A 19,902-nucleotide genomic window follows, 5' to 3' on the forward strand; every position below is an offset into this window, starting at 1 on the left:
CCTTGTCAAAGGCCTTGTCAAAATCCATGTAAACAACATCAACTGCACTGCCCTCATCTACCTTCTTGGTTACACCTTCAAAAAAACTCAATCAAATTTGAGAGATATGTTTTTCCACTCACAAAGCCATTCTGACTGTCCTGATCAGTCCTTGCATCTCTAAATGCCTGTAGATCCTGTCTCTCAAAATACCTTCCAACAACTTACTCCGCCTCCCCCGATCAAAGCCAGCACCTCTGCTTGCCCCCTCCCCCAACCCAGCATTGAGTCAGCATTCAATCCCCCCATGCACACCTGTGATCAGAGCTACAAACAACCCAACCCAACCGCGCACCGCCCCCCCCCCCCCCCCCCCCCCCCACCCACTCCCCTGCAACCCCATTAAGATGTATTATCAGGTTCATGCCCATTCTGTCAGAGGATCCACAGCGACATTAGATTTAGCTGGATATTGAGCGGAGTGCGAACCTGAGGTTAAGATCTTGCCAAATCTTTGAGAACACAAAGCATAATTTCTCCTTGCGCTTCAATTTTTTTTTAAAGTTTCACATATTTTTATTCAGTCACTGTCTTGTCGAATCCCTTCCTTTTTATTTTTCCTAGCATCAAAACTTGTTTAACATTTTCATCAGAGCTGAGTTTTTGTGACTTAGCTCAGACAAGATTTTAACTTTAACAGTTATTGGATCCATTTAATAATATCAATTGGCAGTAGAACAATTCTGGCAATCACTTTGTATAATTCCTTAAGTTAAAGATGTGCCATCAAAAGCATTTAGTAGGTGAAGCTGATCAAACATCTAAGTATAAACGATTATATTTCATTGCCAAGTCCCAACAGGAAAATGCTAAATAACCAGCTTACTTTCTCCAACTTGTACAATTAATACAGAATGTTCAATCTGGCAAAGTTCATTTTGACAAAGTTTAATAAGCATTATGTTTGTGGAAAGGTACAATTAAGCCCCAGCTCAGGATCAAGAATATCACTGAAGTATTAATCAGCTAATCAAAGTCAGAAACAAAAATATCCCTTCAGATCAGGATGAAGCATTGTTGCACTCATGAGGTGCCAATTGTAAATTATACAAGAAAATAATAAATTGCACAAATATAAAAGAAAACTTGCTTCTATAAAATGCCTTTAACAGTCTTAGGATGTTGCAAGACACTTTACAGCTAACTGAGCACTCTTGAAGGTCATAGAACTAAAATGTTGGGCAGGGATTTCCGCCCATGCTTGCCCCAAAATTGGAAAATCCCATCCATGGTAAATGGACCTTTCCCTAGTCCGCCCCTTGTCTGCTACGATTCCCATGGTGGGCAGAACAGGAAAATTCGTCCCATTGACTTTGTTCTCACTGGTGTTGCCAAACCTGTTCAGTATTTTCAGCATTTTATGCTTTTATTTTAGATTTCCAGCATCTGTAATATTTTACTTTTGTATTTTTGACGTCCTCCCTGTTGTAATTCAGTATCATCTGTCATTCAATTGGCAGACTCTTGCCTCTGAGTCAGAAGACTTGTACACAAAAATCTGACACTCCAGTGCAATAGTGAGGAGGCACTGCTCTGCCAAAGATGCTACCTGATGGATAATGCAGTAAACCAGGTTACCATTTATCCCTTCAGACAGATGTAAAAGATCCAACAGCTGCTGTTTTGAAGAGTGCAGAGTTATCCCAAATGTCCTAATCAATATTTATCCATCAGTCAGCATCAGATTATCTGGTCATTATCACATTAGCTGTGGGAGTTTGCTGTACACAAACTGGCTGCTGTGATTCCTACTTTGTAACGGGAACTACGTTTTGGAAAGTACTTTGGCTATAAACTGCTTTGGGATATCCTGAGGTCATGAAATGTAAAAGCTGTTCAACCTTTCCATCATCATCATTGTGAGTTTTTGTGACTCTGCTCAGGGAGAGAATTTTGACTCCAAATTGAAGAATGGGTACACACGTGACCTGTTTCATAATGTCAAGCGGCAGCAAAACGCTGGCACCACCTTTTGTAATTCAGTTAGTTAAAGATATACAAGCAGAAGCAAATGGTAGAGGAAGATGATCAAACATTGTACAACTGAATATGTTTCACTGTTAAGTCCTAGCATGAAAATTCCAACAGTTTATCTTCTCCAATATGATTAATACAGTAAGTGCTGTGTAAATGCAAATTTCTTTAATTTAAGAAATGTATCAGTGCAACAAGATCCCACAATCAGCAATGTGATGATGACCAGATAACCTGTTTGTGATGTTGACAGAGATATTGGCAAGGACACTGTAGCAAACTCCCCTGATTTTTGAACTGATGCCATGGAATATTTTGCATCTATTTGAGAGAGCCAAATGGTTTAATATCTCATCTGAAACATGGCACCTCTGAAAATGTTTTTCATCAATATTCCTAAATTATGCACTTGAGTCTCTGAAATAGGAACTGATCTCAGAAGCAGGAATTCTATTGCTAAAACCATGTCTGATCCTGTGTCACTAACTCAGTAGTACTCACCTTGGATTAGCAAGAGCAACCTCTCTGAACATGCTGATGAGTTTACCAAACTAGGCTCCACTACTTTTAGCTTTAGCCTGGTCAAAGAGACAATATATCTGTAGTTGCTGCAAACTTCCTGTAGATTATTGCTGATACTTATTCAAAGGGGGAGAAGAAAGGAAAATAAACTGGGAATTCATGGAATGTTCCAAATACTTTAAACCCTTTGGATTACTTTTTGGAATGCAATCACTTTAGTTAAAAAAAACACGGCAGCTAATTTGCTCACAGTGAGAGCCCAGTAACAGAAAATTAATGGATAATCAGAAAATTTGTCATAATTTTTGTTGGTTAATGAATGTTAAATAAAATAGGAAAAGATTTCCTGCCCATTAAAATGATATAGCAAACCACTCCGTTCAAGAGCAATTAGGGATGAGGAGCAAATCCTGCACTTCGTGTATTCTGTGATATCTTTAATGAAAATTTCTATTTGGAGAGCATTTCAAACTAGAAATTTGCTTAGTAAATGATGTCCTTTGTTTGCTATTTGAATTTATGACATACAATAATATTAGACTTTTAGAAAATTCCTTCCATCATTTTTGCAGAAATAAGATTTATCCTGGACATCTTCTAACTTGAGTAGTAATTATTTATCATCAAAATGCCATGCATAACATCACTTTACTAGTAATCCAGTGGTCCACGCTAATGCTCTAGAGACATGGATTCAAATCCCATCATGGCAGCTGATAGATTTTGAACTCAAATCTGAAATATAAAGCTAGTCTCAGTAACTGTGACCATGAAAGTATCATCAATTGCTGCAAAAAAATGATCTTGCTGACTAATGACCTTGTCAGTGAACAAAATCTTACCATCCTTGCACGTTCTGGTCTACATGTGACTCCATACTCACAGTAGTGACTCTACCCTGCCCACAAAAATGCTTCAGCAAACCACTCAGTTCAAGAGTAATTAGGGATGAGGGACAAATGCTAGCTTTATTGGCAATGCTAACATTCCATCAAAGAATGAAGAGGAAAAAAGTTGCATTTTTTTCTCAGTTGTGATAGAGTAGGATATTTACTACCTGTACTGTGTTTTCAAATCAGAATTATTCTTTTGTACAATTTACCTCAATACTTTCTTCAGTAACAAGAGTAATAAGGAAGAGACTGTATTGCAACGTAAAACAGTCGCAAGTGCTCCACCGCCACCATCAGAGGAGGTAGTTTCGAGTAGTTCTGAAGATGATTCAGGAACTGACAAAGAAGAAGAAGGTCCTATCTCTCAGCGGTCAACACCAGTAAAAATTACAGAGTTTGGGGATGCTGTCAAAATTTCTGAGGTAATAAATGCATTTTATGTAATTGAAAATCAAGTAAATTTTATAATGGCACAGATTAAAAGGATGTAGTTTCAAAAACTAATTTGAAGCGGCGTGGTAGCACAGTGTTTAGCAGTGCTGCTCCACAGTGCTAGGGACCTGGGTTCGATTCCCAGCTTGAGTCACCTGTCTGTGTGGAGTTTGCATGATCTCCCCGTGTCTGCGTGGGTTTCCTCCAGGTGCTCTGGTTTCCTCCCACACTCTGAAAGACGTGCTAGTTAGGTGCATTGACCCAAACAGGCACCAGAGTTTGGCGACTAGAGGAATTTCACAGTAACTTCATTGCAGTGTTAATGTGACTAATAAATAAACTTTAAAAAAGATACTTTTCATTGGAGGGAAAACTGGTCAACTTAAATAGTTGCTATGTACTTTCTGTACCTAATTACTCTGACAGAGGTCTTCCATCATTTTGTCACACTGCTCTGGATTAGGAAATAATTTCAAAATCACTGTAAAGGAGAAAAGAACATTGAAAATAAGAATCAGAATGGAAGAGTGACTAAAATTACTAGCCTGTTTCTTTTTATCTCTAAACAACTTAACTGGTAAAGAACAACTTCATTCATCAATTTGTAGAAGGCTTGCGATCTATCTACCTGTTGAATTACCAAGCCAAATAATTTTTTCAAATGTAAACTAAAAAGGACACAATTTAATTTTTTTCAGGGGCTGGTTCTCTGCTAAGTTTCTGCAAACAAACAGGATATTTTCAAGCCATGCATCTTTTATGAATTACCTGGAGAGCATTTAGTTCCTGATTTCTTTCTCCATGGCAATGCTTTGTCCAACTAGTTGGCATCCTTTACTCTTGTAGTATAAATTGTTACAGTTTGAAATTTGGCATTTGTGTGTTATTGCCCTGATGAGTGCAAGACAAAAAAAAATTGGCTGAATGAATTTTGCAGAAAAGAGAGACAAGTTCCGCGCTACCAAGTGACTTGATGGGTAACATAATCTTGTATTCTTTTTATATAATAGGCATACAGCACAGAAGGAGGCCATTTGGCCTATTGAGTCTGCACCAACTCCAATAGAGCATCCCACCTAGACCCTATCCCCATAGCCCCACTTATTTACCCTGCTAGTTTCCCCAACCCCCAACCTACACATCTTGGGACACTGAGGGGAAATTTAGCATGGCCAATCCACCCAAAGTGCACATCTTTGGACTGAGAGAAAACCACAGCACCTGGACGAAACCCACGCAGACACGGCGAATGTGCAAACTCCACACCCAAGGCCAGAATTGAAGCTGTTCCCTGGGTCCTGTGAGGCCGCTGCCACCATGCTGCCCACTTTTCATGCTTTTTGGTTGGTAAATAACTGATGTACTGTCCTGACATCTCAACTTACTCACAGTTTGAGATGCAGTAATGTGGAGGTTATTAGACTAATAATCCAGCAAAAGCGAATTGAAATCCTACCAAAGCAGTTTGGCAATTTGAGAAGCAGCTTTTAAACTGGGGAAGCAATGTGTCATTGTCACTGGACGAGTAATCGAGAGACTCGGTGCTGCTCTGGGGACCCAGGTTTGATTCCCACCACAGCAGATGGTGAAATTTGAATTCAGTAAAAATCTGGAATTACAAGTCTAACAATGACCATGAAACCATTGTCAATGTTTGTAAAAACCCATCTTCAGGAAAGGAAATCTGCCACCATTACTCGGTCTTGACTACATGTGACTCCAGACCTGCAGCAATGTAGTTGACTCTTAACTGCTCTCTGAAATAGCATGGCAAGCCACTCAGCTCAACGCCAATTAGAGATGGGCAATAAATGCTGGCTAAGCCAATGATGCCCACATTCTGTATTAGTAAATGATCATGCAACTGGTTTAACCATAGCCTTTTTAGGGAGCAAAACAAGTATTCCTTATCTGGTCTGAATTATTTGACACCAATATAGTGTTTGAAGTGGCCTAGCAAGCCACTTGACAATATCAAACCACCGCCAGTAATTCAAGGAAAGCCCTTGATCACTTGTTAGGAGATCTAAGGATCCACAATGAAAGCTAGTCTTGCATCTTGAGAATGAATAAATTAGAATTAGTTTCTTCTCGAACCTTCAAATTTTTTTTAATAGTTTAATATTTAAGGTTTTCATACTTTGGAGTTAGAAACATTCCTATGGTATTTTAATGTGTGAAAGACATTGAAACTCGTTACTGTTGTAACAAATTTTAAAGTTCTGACCACATCGTCTCACACTTGGCATGTGTCTGTATTTATAGCTTGCGACAGTGTTATGCCAATGAATTATTCAGTGTTTCACAGAGAGATAATATGAAAACAGATTGTACTGTGGGAGATAAAATGTCCGCATTCATACATAACCAAATGTTTTATTTACTTCAGTTTTAATTCTTGCCTGATATGTATCAAGAACAAAATTTGTAGTAAGGTGCTATTGCAATCTATTTAGCACTAACCATCACTCCCCCTTTCAGCTTTTACTAAACTATCAAGAGGCAATCTAGTGAAAATCTTCAAGTATCCTGCTGGCCATCTGCATGTAAGCTGCACATCCTATGGGCAAAATTTTACCAAAAAATGACAGTGTAGGTTCCTGCACAAAAAAAGGAGGGATTCCTGCCCCACTGACAGCGCCATGTGTTTTTGGGCCAAATCTTATACCACATTAGTAATAGTTTTTATGCACATGAGTATCACGCCGCTCCTGGAGTATGTTCCCCCTAATTTGTCTGCCCTGCAATGACTTAACTGCTGCAAGCACTGGGGAACTCCATATAAACAGCACTAGTTCCATAATGACTACAAGGGATGGCAGCTGAGAAGGCAGCACAGCACTTTATGGACGGGGCCTTCAGCAGGTGAAATGGAACATCCTCTACCTGCTCTAAGTGACAGCCTTCCAGCAGGGTCACCACTTCCACCTGGGATGCAGTGGCAGCCCTGGACAGTGCAAGTGCACTCCAGAAGAGGATAGGGCAGGAGTGTCGGAAGAAGATGAATGATCAAGTCGTCTCAACCTCAGCTGTGAATGGGGATACACCTAGACATAGTGAGAGGGTCAGGAAGATTTAAAAATCGTAGTGGGCATGGGTGACACTAGTGTAGGTCATCCTCAATTCCGTTCCCCCACAAGGCTATGTCCTCAGCCTCCTACTATATTTCTTCCTCACCTATATTGTGTGGCCGAATTCTCCTCCTACTCGAATTTCAAGTTTGGTGGCGACACCACTGTAGTGGGTTGCATCTCGAACAGTGACAAGACAGAGTACAGGAATAAGATAGAGAATTTGGTGAACTGGTACAGCAACAATAATCTCTCCCTCAATGTCAACAAAACAAGAGATTGTTATCGATTTCAGGCCGCGTAGTGGAGGACATGCCCATGTTTACATCAGTGGGATCGAAGTAAAAATGGTCGAGAGCTTCAAGTTTTTAGATGTCCAGATCATAACAATCTGTCCTGGTCCCCTCATGCCAACACCATAGTTAAGTAAGCCCAACAATGCTTTTCTCAGAAAGCTAAGGAAATTTCGCATGTCAGCTATGCCTCTTACCAACTTTTACAGATGCACCAGAGAAACCTTTCTGGTTGTATCACAGCTTGGTGTGGCTCCTGCTGTATGCAAGACCGCAAGAAACTACGAAGGGCAATGAATGAAGCCCAGTCCATCACGCAAACCAGCCACCATGACCATGACACTGTCTACATTTCCTGCTGCCTCAGCAAAGCAGCCAGCATAATTAAGGACCCCACGCACTCTGGACATGCTCACTTCCACCTTCTTCCATCAGGAAAAAAATACAAATGGCTGAAGTCATGTATCAATTGACTCAAAACCATTTTATTCCCTGCTACCATCAGACTTTTGAATGGACCTAACTTGCACCAAGTTGGTCTTTCTCTACACCCTAGCTATGACTGTAACACTATATCCTGCGCGTTTTCTTTTCCTTCTCTATGAACGGTATGCTTTGTCTGCATGGCACGCAAGAACCAATACTTTTCACTATACTAATACATGTGACAATAAATCAAATCAGATCACCATTTTGTTTCGAATGTTTGGCATTAAATTTCACTTCATTCACTCAGAGCCTCCAATCTGTCTGTTCATGCCACCAAGCTTGGGGGAGAGCCACCACAATCACCCAGCGCCTCATCCCTATAGAATGAAAATGGCTGTGCTATGTCCCTCTCACACTGACGATGCAGTAAGGTGTCACATCAGTGAGGTTTGAATCAAGTTTACCCCTGTTATGAGCATGATCCTGATCATGTTGCCAGTGAAAAACGGAAATCACAATCTTGCCAGTGAGGTTTGTGATTTCTGGGTTTCACTGGATCCTGAGCCCCTGCTGCCATTCCCACGCACGGAGAACACGGGCTCAATATCGTACTCATAGTGTCTTTAAGATAGTAAAACGTTGACCAGGCATTATGAAGCAAAAATTGGAACTGAGATATTAAGGAAGGTGACCAAAACTGCTTAATCGGAGTGGTTCTAACTTGTGGGATTACAGAATTTAATGCCCAGTTAACTGAAGATATAGCTATTGATATTGGAGCAACTTTAAAATCTGGAATGCACAAGAGACCAGAATTGAAGGAGTGCCAGTGTTTGTCGGGTTGGAGGAGGTTAGAGAGGGGTGTGGCAACAATGAAATTTGAAAATGAGAATGAAAATTTAGAAATAGAGGTGTTGCCTGATCAGGAGCCAGTGCAGGTCAGCAAGCATTGAAGTGATCATAGAATCATGGAATCCCTACAGTACAGAAGGAGATCATTTGTCCCAACTCTTTCCAACAGAGTACCTTTCCCAGGCTCCTTCCCCCATTCTATCCCTGTAATCTCTCATTTACCATGGCTAATCCATCTAACCAACACATCTTTGGACATTAAGAGGCAATTTATCATGGCCAATTCATCTAGCTTGCACATCTTTGGACAACAAAGAACAACCCAGCACGGGAAACAGGCCCTTCGGCCCAATGAGCCCGCACCGCCATTTCAACAAAGCATTTTCCTACACCTACCCTGCCCCGTGTGTATGTGAATGGTACCCCTAATGTAGCCAGATCCAGGGGAGAATAGTGTAGGGTCAATTTGGTACACCAGTCAGCCTAAGAGCACATCTTTGGGGTGTGGGAGGAAACCGGAGCACCCGGAGGAAACCCACACAACCACAGGGAGAATGCGCCAATTCCCACAGACACAGGCCCAAATCCATGTATCTGCACAGCTAGCAGTGATAGTCACTGAGCTGTTGTGGTGCCCGTCTGCTGGTCCAGGATTAAGCACACACAACGACACGAAGTACTAGGCCACTCTCGAAACCTCCAAGAGCAGCCCACCCACGACCCACCGTGTGCATGCCCCTCATTTGACAACAAGGTGGACCGACACCTGTGGATTAAGAGACAAAAACATTAACATGTAATATTACATTTCCAGTGTCGTCCCAAGGCTCTGACCCTTTTTAATACCGTCTTCTATAACCCTCCATCCCTGTTTCACTCATGTGTCTAAGTAAACCTTAAACAAGTCCAACGTGCCTGCCTCTACCACCTTACTTGGCAGCGCGTTCCATACCCCCATGACCCTCTGCGTGAAAAACCTTCCTCTAGTGTCCAAATTATACTTCTCTCCCCTCACCCTTAGATCGTGACCTCTTGTAATAGTTGTCCCCAATCTAGAGAAAAGCCTGCCTCTATTGACTCTATCTATTCCCTTCATTATTTTATACATCTCTATCGGATCCCCCCCTTAATCTCCGTCTTTCTAAGGAGAAGAGCCCCAGTTTTTCCAATCTTTCCTCGTAACTCAGTCCTTCCATACCAGACAGCATCCTGGTAAACCTCCTCTGCACTGTCTCCAGGGTCTCCACGTCCTTCCGGTAGTAAGGTGACCAGAACTGGACGCAGTACTCCAAATGCGGTCTAACCAACGTTCTGTACAACTGAAGCATTAGCCGACAGCTCTTATACTCTATACCCCTTCCTATAAAGGCTAGCATTCCATAAGCTTTCTTCACAGCCTTCTCTACCTGTGTTGACACCTTCAGAGACTTGTGCACCTGCACTCCCAGGACCCCTCTGTATTTCTCTACTCTTAATCAGTCTACCTTTTATCATGTAACTCCTCCCTGCATTATTCCTTCCAAAATGCATCACCTCGCATTTGTCAGGATTAAATTCTATCTGCCCAGTGTACCAACCTATCTATATCTTGCTGTGTCACCTGACAATCCGCCTCAGTATCCGCCAAACCTGCCATCTTGGTGTCATCTGCAAACTTGCTGATCACACCACGTATGCCCTTTTCCATGTCATTTATATATATTACAAAGAGGAGAGGTCCCAGTACATAACATAAGAAATAGGAGCAGGAGTAGGCCATCTAGCCCTTCGAGCTTGCCCCACCATTCAATAAGATCATGGCTGATCTGTCGTGTCTCAGTTCCACATTCCCGCCCTCTCCCCATAACCCTTAATCCCCTTGCCTATCAAAAACCTATCGACCCACGTCTTAAAAATATTTAGCGAGGCAGCCTCCACCACTTCAACGGGCAGAGAATTCCAGAGATTCACCACCCTTTGAGTGAAGAAGTTCCTCCTCAACTCCGTTCTAACCGCCCCCCCCCCCCCTTTATCTTGAGGCTGTGCCCTCTAGTCCTACTGTCCTTTCTGAGCGGGAAGAGCCTCTCCACCTCTATCCTATCCATCCCGTTCATCATCTTATATGTCTCAATGAGATCTCCCCTCATTCTTCTAAACTCTAACGAGTACAAGCCTAGTTTATTCAGCCTCTCCTCATAGCTCAACCCCCTCAACTCCGGTATCAGCCTAGTAAACCTCCTCTGCACTCCTTCCAAGGCCAAAATATCCTTGCGTAAGTGCAGTGACCAAAACTGCACACAGTACTCCAGCTGCAGCCTCACCAGTGCCCTGTACAGTTGCAGCAAGACCTCCCTACTTTTGTATTCAATCCCCCTCGCTATGAAGGCCAGCATCCCATTTGCCTTCCTGACCACCTGCTGCACCTGCAGGCTGGGTTTTTGCGACTCATGCACAAGGACCCTGAGGTCCCTCTGCACCGTTGCATGTTGCAGTTTTTCGCCATGTAAGTAATAGTCCTTCCTACCATTATTCCTACCAAAGTGGACAACTTCACACTTGCCAACATTAAATTCCATTTGCCAGTTCCTGGCCCATTCGCCCAGCCTATCTAGATCCCTCTGCAGACTTTCCACACCCTCCGCACAATTTGCCGTTCCACCAATCTTGGTGTCATCAGCAAATTTTGACACCATACACTCGGTTCCCTCCTCCAGATCATCTATATAAATGGTAAATAGCTGAGGCCCCAGCACCGACCCCTGGGGCACTCCACTAGTCACCAACCGCCAATCCAAATAGCACCCATTGACCCCCACTCTCTGCCTCCTATTTGACAGCCAATCCCCTATCCACGCTAACACTCTACCCCCAACTCCATGCCCCTTGACCTTCTGTAATAACCTTTTGTGCGGCACCTTATCAAACGCCTTCTGAAAATCCAGAAACACCACATCCACTGGCTCTCCTCTATCCACCGCCCTAGACACATCCTCATAGAACTCCAATAAATTCGTCAGACACGACTTCCCCTTAACGAAACCGTGCTGCGTCTGCTCTATCAAACAATTCTCCTTAAGATGCCTCGCTGTTTTCTCCTTGATCATGGATTCTAGCATTTTACCTACAAACAGACATTAAACTAACCGGCCTATAATTCCCTGCCTTTTGCCTGCCACCCTTCTTAAACAACAGCGTAACATTAGCCGCTTTCCAATCTTCCGGCACTTCCCCGGAATCCAGCGATGTTTGGAAAATAATCACCAAGGCATCCACTATCACCTCCGCCATGTCTTTCAGAACCCTTGGATGCATTCCATCCGCTCCTGGGGACTTATCCACAATCAGTCCCTCCAGTCTTTCGAGCCCTGCGGCACACCACTGGTGACTGACCTCCAGCCCGAAAAGGACCCTTCCACTACTACTCTGTCTCCTGTTGCCCAGCCAGTTTTCAATCCATCTAGCTACCTGTCCTTGTATCCCATGTGCCTTTAACCTTTTCTACCAGCCTACCGTGAGGGAGCCTACATGGGAGGAAACCAGAGCACCCAGAGGAAACCCACACAGACAAGAGGAGAACATGCAAACTCCACATAGACCGTGATGGGCGAATGAGATTTCGTGCCAGTTTGGATAGGATAGCAGGGTTTACAATGAACGTAGAGATTATTGCATTTATCTATTTGTGTAGTTCCAAGACTAAGTCTAATGGGAGGAACTTAGTTTGGACAATCATCAAGACGTTGCTCTGTGAAAGGTTTGACAGATAATCAAGCCAGAACATAATTGGACGATAATGAAAGTTAAAATATATAGTCCAGTACCATTGACTACTTGTTATGTGAATCCAAACTGTGGCATTAATGTTGGATTAATTGTTTTTTGTTTTGTGACAATTTCTAGGATCCTATCCAATCTCCAAGAGAAACGCATGTCATGAATCTCTCAGGACTTCCATCAGAAGATGATCTCCTGATATACAAAGGGTAAGATAAAATACAGAACAAATATCCTTAATATGAGTTACAAAAACTACTTGAGTTACTTGAAGCATTTTAAAATTATCTAGCATATTAAATGGTGTCCTTAAATTTGTTTTTTATTGAATTTTCTTGAAAATGTTATATAATGCTTGATCCTCTGATTTTTTTTTCCCATTTTACTTTGAGTATTATATAATTTAGGAGAACTACATCTCCTCGCCAGCGATCGATCAAACATCTCCAGATTTTGATCTCACTATTATAAGTATAGGAATGTACAGTGATTCTGTATTGTGCAGTATGTAACTGATGTCTGCCAAAATCTTGCTGGCATTTACAGTTCCCAGTGGAAAGGGATGTGTTCAACAGAAAGCTCTGTTGACAACAGCGGGATCATAAGATCCCGCCGCCTGCAAGCGAAACATCGCTTCCCAATGAAAAGAGGGAGAAAAATCCCATCCATTATATACTTTGCCAAGGAATGCATAGATACTAAATCAATAGGTTCAGCACTTGTGTGAACTAAAATTTCAGTATAGAAGTTATAGTTTCAAAACCTATGGAATGTTTCTCACTGTTTTCTAAATCTTAACCCCTTCTATCATAAATGTACCAATGAAATGAGAAATACTTCAGTTGACTTGTCATTGTTTCAAAATAGGGGGAAAAGCTTTTAACTTAAATGTAGGAAACTGGGGTCATCAATCCTGTTTTCTGAGATTCATCTTGTTGTTATCTTGCTGTATCTTTCAATCTCCTCTCCAAAGAAAAGCATTTTGAATATCTCTTGAACACATAAGAACATAAGAAATAGGAGCAGGAGTAGGCCAACTAGCCTTTCGAGCCTGCCCCGCCATTCAATAAGATCATGGCTGATCTGTCGTGGCTCAGTTCCACATTCCCACCCTCTCCCCATAACCCTTAATCCCCTCTCTTATCAAAAACCCATCAACCCGCGTCTTAAAAATATTTAGCGAGGTAGCCTCCACCACTTCAACAGGCAGAGAATTCCAGAGATTCACCACCCTTTGAGTGAAGAAGTTCCTCCTCAACTCCGTTCTAAACCGCCCCCCCTTTATCTTGAGGCTGTGCCCCCTAGTCCTACTATCCTTTCTGAGCGGGAAGAGTCTCTCCATCTCTATCCTATCCATCCCATTCATCATCTTATACGTCTCAATGAGATCTCCCCTCATTCTTCTAAACTCTAACGAGTACAAGCCTAGTTTATTCAGCTTCTCCTCATTGCTCAACCCCCTCAACTCCGGCATCAGCCTAGTAAACCTCCTCTGCACTCCCTCCAAGGCCAAAATATCCTTGCGTAAGTACGGCGCCCAAAACTGCACACAGTACTCCCGCTGCGGCCTCACCAATGCCCTATACAGCTGCAGCAAGACCTCCCTACTTCTATATTCAATCCCCCTCGCTATGAAGGCCAGCATCCCATTCGCCTTCCTGACCACCTGCTGCACCTGCAAGCTGGGTTTTTGCGACTCATGCACAAGGACCCCGAGGTCCCTCTGCACCGTTGCCTGCTGCACACAGTTATAGACTGCCCAATAACTTATCCTACAGTTCCATGGATTGAAAGATTCCCCCCTCCTTCCAACTTGAATAATTTGTATCCATTTCTCCTATTTTCAAATTATATCAATTGTTCCCTATTTTCAAAAGAAATAAAGATATACAAACAGAAAATTTTGCTTTCCTACTTCAAAGCCAAATTGGCTTGTGTAGAATTCTCAATGCACTGAATCACCTTCTTTGTTTGCCTCTATACCCTTTCAAGAACCATATCAATTCATGAAGCTGAAGCTGCAAATAGTACTGCAGTTAGGGTATGACCACAACAGCAATCTAAATTAAAAAGCAAAAAAAAAGAGATTCTTGGAAATCTTAAATGAAAACAAAAGTACTGAGTAAAAATGTAATTTGGCATGTGATGAAAAAATAATTAACCTGCTTTCTTCTGTCTGTATCAATATAAACTTGATTTGATTTGCACTGAATTCCTATGATGATCATCTTATTTACCTGCAGCTAGATGGATTTAATTGATTTAGCTATTTATCAGTCGCATTCTTCCTGACTTACACATTGTATTAATGTGCCATCTGACATCTGTTAGGCAGTGTTGTCAGGAGGTTAGGAGTGGTTTTGAAAAACTAATAAAAAAATTATTACTGGCTTAAGCCATTGCATTAAATTGCTGAATTTGTGGTGTTTTAGGCGAGATCAGTTAACATTTCAGGTCCATCATAACTCCTCTTTAGAACTTTATTTCTCAGGTGTTGACAGATCTGCTGAGCTTCTGTTTTTGTTTCAAATTTCCTGTATCTGCAGTTTTTTTAAATATTATAACAGTATAAGGGATTTTTTTGGGTAAGAGGAAGCCATGTATAAGGCACTTAACATTAATATGGGACAGTGTAGCTGTAAAGAGGAAAACAAAGACCATCCTAAACAATGTCACATTCTGGACAATGGAATCTGGGCAGTGCTGCCCAATGAAGATCAAGAAAACATACAAATCCACATGAGAAACATGGAGAGATGAAAATATTTTTAATCTAAATATATTAGCAATATGTAAAGGGAGGAAGAGTTTTGGAAGAAAAACAAACCAATACTTTTTTTGTAGCCAGTATGATTTATGATGGTAGATAGAGAAAATAATTATTTTTTAATAGCAATTACCAGGAATGAGTACAAATGAAGTTGCAGAAGCAAATAACTTGACTCTTAATCTAAGTTTTATGAAGTGATACAAGTTCAGATTTTGAAGCTTGAATGTTTCAGTATGCTTTTATCATCAGTTGCCTGAAGTATTTATTCAGTAAATGTGTTTTGGTACAGTTTTAAAAAATCTAATGTAACATTTAAGCTTTAGCATGGGCGGGACCACACTAAGTAATAGAAACTGAATTCTCAATCACAGACTATCGAGTAGCAATTCCATTGGAGATCTTCGGATCATGTTAAAATTCCAGATTAGGACTAAATCTCCATTCACTGCAGCGGGACCAGAGAATCCCAGAAGCAGGCAAGGTTGGAGAATTCCAGCCTCTATCTCAAAAGGGTACTTTTCAAACTAACAGGTTGTCACTATGCATCCCATGAGGGATTTGCTGATTTGGATGGGTCGTTCTGAAACAAAGACAATGATTATCTCAAACCACAACCCCCTCCCCCTCCTCATCCCAGGGTTGAATGTCTGCAATTAATAACCCAAGTTGTGGGTAATCAACTTGGGACTGAGAAGACACATGTTGGTCTCCCCATTTGTCTCAAATTCTTTAGATCCTGGAAAGGTCCCAGCTAATTGGAAAATAGTGAAAATGACTCTCTTCTATTTTAGAAAGCAGGAAACTAAGGCAAGTTAACTTGACCTCTGTCATAAAGAAACTGCTGGAACCTGTTATTGAGGTTTTGGCAGGGCATCTAGAAAACCTCAGTGTAATTCAGCAGAGTCAATATAGTTTGAGTGAAAGGGAAATCATTTTTGACTAATTTATTGGAGTTCTTTGAGGAAGTGATAAACAGTTGGAGAAGGAGAATCTGTTGATATACTGTACTAAGATTTGTAGAAGGCATTTATAAAGTTGAAACATCAAAGGTCACTGAAAAATAAGAGCTCATGGTATTTGAGGGTATTGTATTAGCCTGGATAGTGGATTGGTTAGCTAAAAGGAAACAGAATCCTGGAGTTTCAACTATTTATAATGCACGTCAATGATTTGTGGGCAGCACAGTGGTTAGCACTGCTGCCTCACAGCACCAGGGACCCAGCCTGGGTCACTGTCTGTGTGGAGCTTGAAGATTCTCCCTGTGTCTGCATGGGTTTCCTCCAGCACTCTAAAGATGTGCGTGTTAGGTGGATTGGCAGTGCTACATTGCCTCTTTAGTGTCAGGGGAACCAGTTAAGGTAAATGCTTGGTGTTAGCAAATGCTAACACCAAATGCTAATATGTTAGTAAATGCTTGGGATAGCAAATGTGGTCCTGTTATTTAAAAAGAGTAGGAAGGATAACCCAGGTAATTGTAGGCTGGTGAGCTTGACATCCGTGGTAGGGAAATTGTTGGAGAAGATTCTTAAAGATAGGATATATACATATTTCGAACTGAATAATCTCATTAGCGATAGACAGCATGGTTTTGTATAAGAGAGGTCGTGCCTCATAAATTTGGTTGAGTTTTTTGAGGAGGTGACAAAAACGATTGACGAGGAAGGGCCGTGGATGTCGTCTATATGGATTTTAATAAATCGTTTGACAAGGTCCCTCATGGCAGGCTAGTGCAAAAGGTTAAATCTCACGGGATAAAAGGTGAGCTAGCTAGATGGGTGGAGAACTGGCTTGGCCATAGAAGACAGAGGGTAGCGGTGGAGGGGTCTTTTTCCAGTTGGAGGTCTGTGACTAGTGGTGTTCCACAGGGCTGTGTACTGGGACCTCTGCTGTTTGTGATATATATAAATTATTTGGAAGATGATATAGCTGGTCAGTAAGTTTGCGGACGACACAAAGATCGCTGGAGTTGCGGATAGTGATGAACGTTGTCAGAGAATACAGCAGGATATAGGCTGGAAAATTGGGCGGAGAAATGGCAGATGGAATTTAATCCAGATAAATGCGAAGTGATGCATTTTGGTAGATCTAATGTAGGGGGGAGCTATACAATAAATGGTAGAACCATCAAGAGTACAGACACACGGACAGAGAGATGTCCACAAATCCTTAAAGGTGGCAGCACAGGCGGAGAGGGTGGTAAAGAAGGCATATGGCATGCTTGCCTTTATTGGACAGGGCATAGAGTATAAAAGTTGGCATATGATGTTGCAGCTATATAGAACGTTAGTTAGGCCACATTTGGAATACTGTGTCCAGTTTTGGTCGCCACACTACCAGAAGGACGTGGAGGCTTTGGAGAGAGGACAGAAAAGGTTTACCAGGATGTTGCCTGGTATGGAGGGTCTTAGCTATGAGGAGAGATTGGGTAAATTGGGGTTGTTCTCCCTGGAAAGGAAGAGGGGCAACCTAATAGAGGTGTATAAAATTATGAAGGGCATAGATAGGATGAACAGTGGGAAGCTTTTTCCCAGGTCAGAGGTGACAAACACAAGGGGTCTCAAGTTCAAGGTGAGGGGGGCAAGGTTCAACACACATGTCAGGAGAACATATTTTACACAGAGGGTAGTGGGGGGCCTAGAATGCACTGCGAAGCAAGGTGGTTGAAGTGGACACGCTGGGATCGTTTAAGACTTATCTAGGTAGCCACATGGAACAGATTAGGAATAGAGGGATACAAACGAGTGTCTAGTTGGGCTCACGAGCGGCGCAAGCTTGGAGGGCCAAAGGGCCTGTTGCTGATTGTGGTCAGTGCAGACTCAATGGACTGAACAGCCTCCTCCTGCACTGCAGGATTCTATGATAAAGAGACCAAATGTATGGTTGTTTGATTAGAAAAGCGATATGTTATTTAAATAGAGGGAAATTATAGAACATTGCAGTACTGAGGGATATGGATATCCTGGTACCTGTATCATAAAGACCACAAACACACACATCCCCACTGACTATGGCATGGTCTGCAAGACATAACAGATAAAGGCATGTAAAATCGTCTGCTCCAATGTACCCCTCCCTGATGAGCTCAATGCATTCTATGCCCTTTTGAGCAAGAGGTCAGCGAGAGCATGCCCTGCATCCTAGAAATCCTGGCTGAACCTGTATCTGGAGTTCACCATTGCAGATGTCAGAGCAGCTTTTTGAAAGGTCAACCCACGGAGAGTGACTGGCCCAGATGGGGTGCCCAGATGAGCACCTGGATCCTGTGCAGATCAGCTGGCGGGGGTATTCACAGACATCTTCAACCTTTCTTTACAACAATCTGAGGTCTCTATCTGCTTTAAGAAGATGACCATCATCTCGGTACCCAAGAAAAACCAAGCAGCGTATCTCAATGACTATCGTCTAGTGGCTGTGACATCCATCATTATGAAGTGCTTCAAAAGGCTAGTCATGGCACGAATCAATTCCAGCCTCCCAGAATACCTGGAAACACTACAGTTTGCCTACAGCCACAACAGGTCCACAGCAGACACCATCTCCCTGACTCTGCACTCAACCCTGGAACACCTAGATAACAAAGACACCTACGTCAGACTCCTATTTATTGACTACAGTTCAGCCTTCAACACCATTATCCTCAAAACTCATCTCAAAACTCTGTGGCTTGGGCATCAGCTCCTCCCTCTGCGACTGCATCGGGAACTTCCTAACTCACAGATGACAATCAGTAAGAATGGGCGGCAACAACAACAGCTCCACGTTCATCCTCAACACCAGTGCCCCACAAGGCTACGTTCTCAGCTATACTCCTTGTGCACCTGTGACTGTGCCAGTTTACCCTCCAATTCAATTTTCAAGTTTGCTGACGATACCACAATAATGATACGGATCTCAAACAATGACGAGACAGAGTACGGAAATGAGATAGAGAATCTGGTGAACTGGTGGGAAGACAATCTCTCCCTCAATGTCAACAAAATGAAGGAGATTGTCATCGACTTCAGAAGCATAAAGGAGGACATGTCCCTGTCTACATCAACAGAGACGAAGTGGAAAGGGTCGAGAGCTTCAGGTTTTTAGGCATCCAGATCAACAACAACCTGTCCTGGTGTCCCCCCATGTTGACACTGTAGTTACGAAAGCCCACAAATGCCTCTACTTTCTCAAAAGACTAAAAAATTTTGGCATGTCAAATTGATTCTCACCAACTTTTACAGATGCACCATTGAAAGCATTCTTTCTGGTTGTATCACAGTTTGGTATGGCTCCTGCCCTGCCCAAGACTGCAAGAAACTACGGAAGATTGTGAATGTAGCCCAATCCATCATGCAAACCAGCTTCCCGTCCATTGACTCTGTCTATGCTTCCTGCTGCCTTGGCAAAGCAGCCAGAATAATTAAGGACCCCAAACACCCTGGGCATTTTCTCTTCCACCTTCTTCTGTCAGGAGAAAGATACAAAAATCTGATCAGGTACCAAGAACAGTTTCTTCCCTGCTGCTGTCAGACTTTTGAATGGACCTACCTTGCATTAAGTTGATCTTTCTCTACACCCTAGCTATGACTGTAACACTGCATTCTGCACTCTTGTTTCCTTGCTTTGTCAGTATAGAAAGCAAGAAAAAATACTTTTCACTGTATGCTAATACATATGACAAATCAAAATCAAAAAAACTCTGCATCAAGTAAGCAAGTTATTAGGAAAGTATAGAATCATAAAAAATAAGAGTAGGCTTTACAGCCCTTTGAGCGTGCAGTGCCATTCATTCTGATCGTGGCTGATTATCCAATTCAGTAACCTGCTTTTCCCCCATATCCTTTGATCCCTTTATCCCAAGAGCAATAGCTTTGTTTTGGTTTTAATTGATTTCTGTG

General features: G+C 42.2%; 1 protein-coding gene across 2 annotated transcripts in view; it reads left to right on the plus strand.

Moving 5' to 3' along the window:
• Nucleotides 1-19,902, plus strand: part of fig4a (FIG4 phosphoinositide 5-phosphatase a) — a 129,079-nt gene that overhangs the window by 92,194 nt on the left and 16,983 nt on the right. For both annotated transcript variants that reach the window (XM_080192891.1, XM_080192892.1), the window contains exons 21-22: nt 3,655-3,850; nt 12,385-12,467. In XM_080192891.1, coding sequence (XP_080049017.1) covers nt 3,655-3,850; nt 12,385-12,467 — 279 coding nt within the window. The remainder of the gene's footprint in view (nt 1-3,654; nt 3,851-12,384; nt 12,468-19,902) is intronic.

This window comes from Carcharhinus amblyrhynchos, chromosome 7 (genome assembly GCF_965287045.1).
Source record: "Carcharhinus amblyrhynchos chromosome 7, sCarAmb.v2.hapA, whole genome shotgun sequence".
Taxonomy (NCBI): Eukaryota; Metazoa; Chordata; class Chondrichthyes; order Carcharhiniformes; family Carcharhinidae; genus Carcharhinus; species Carcharhinus amblyrhynchos.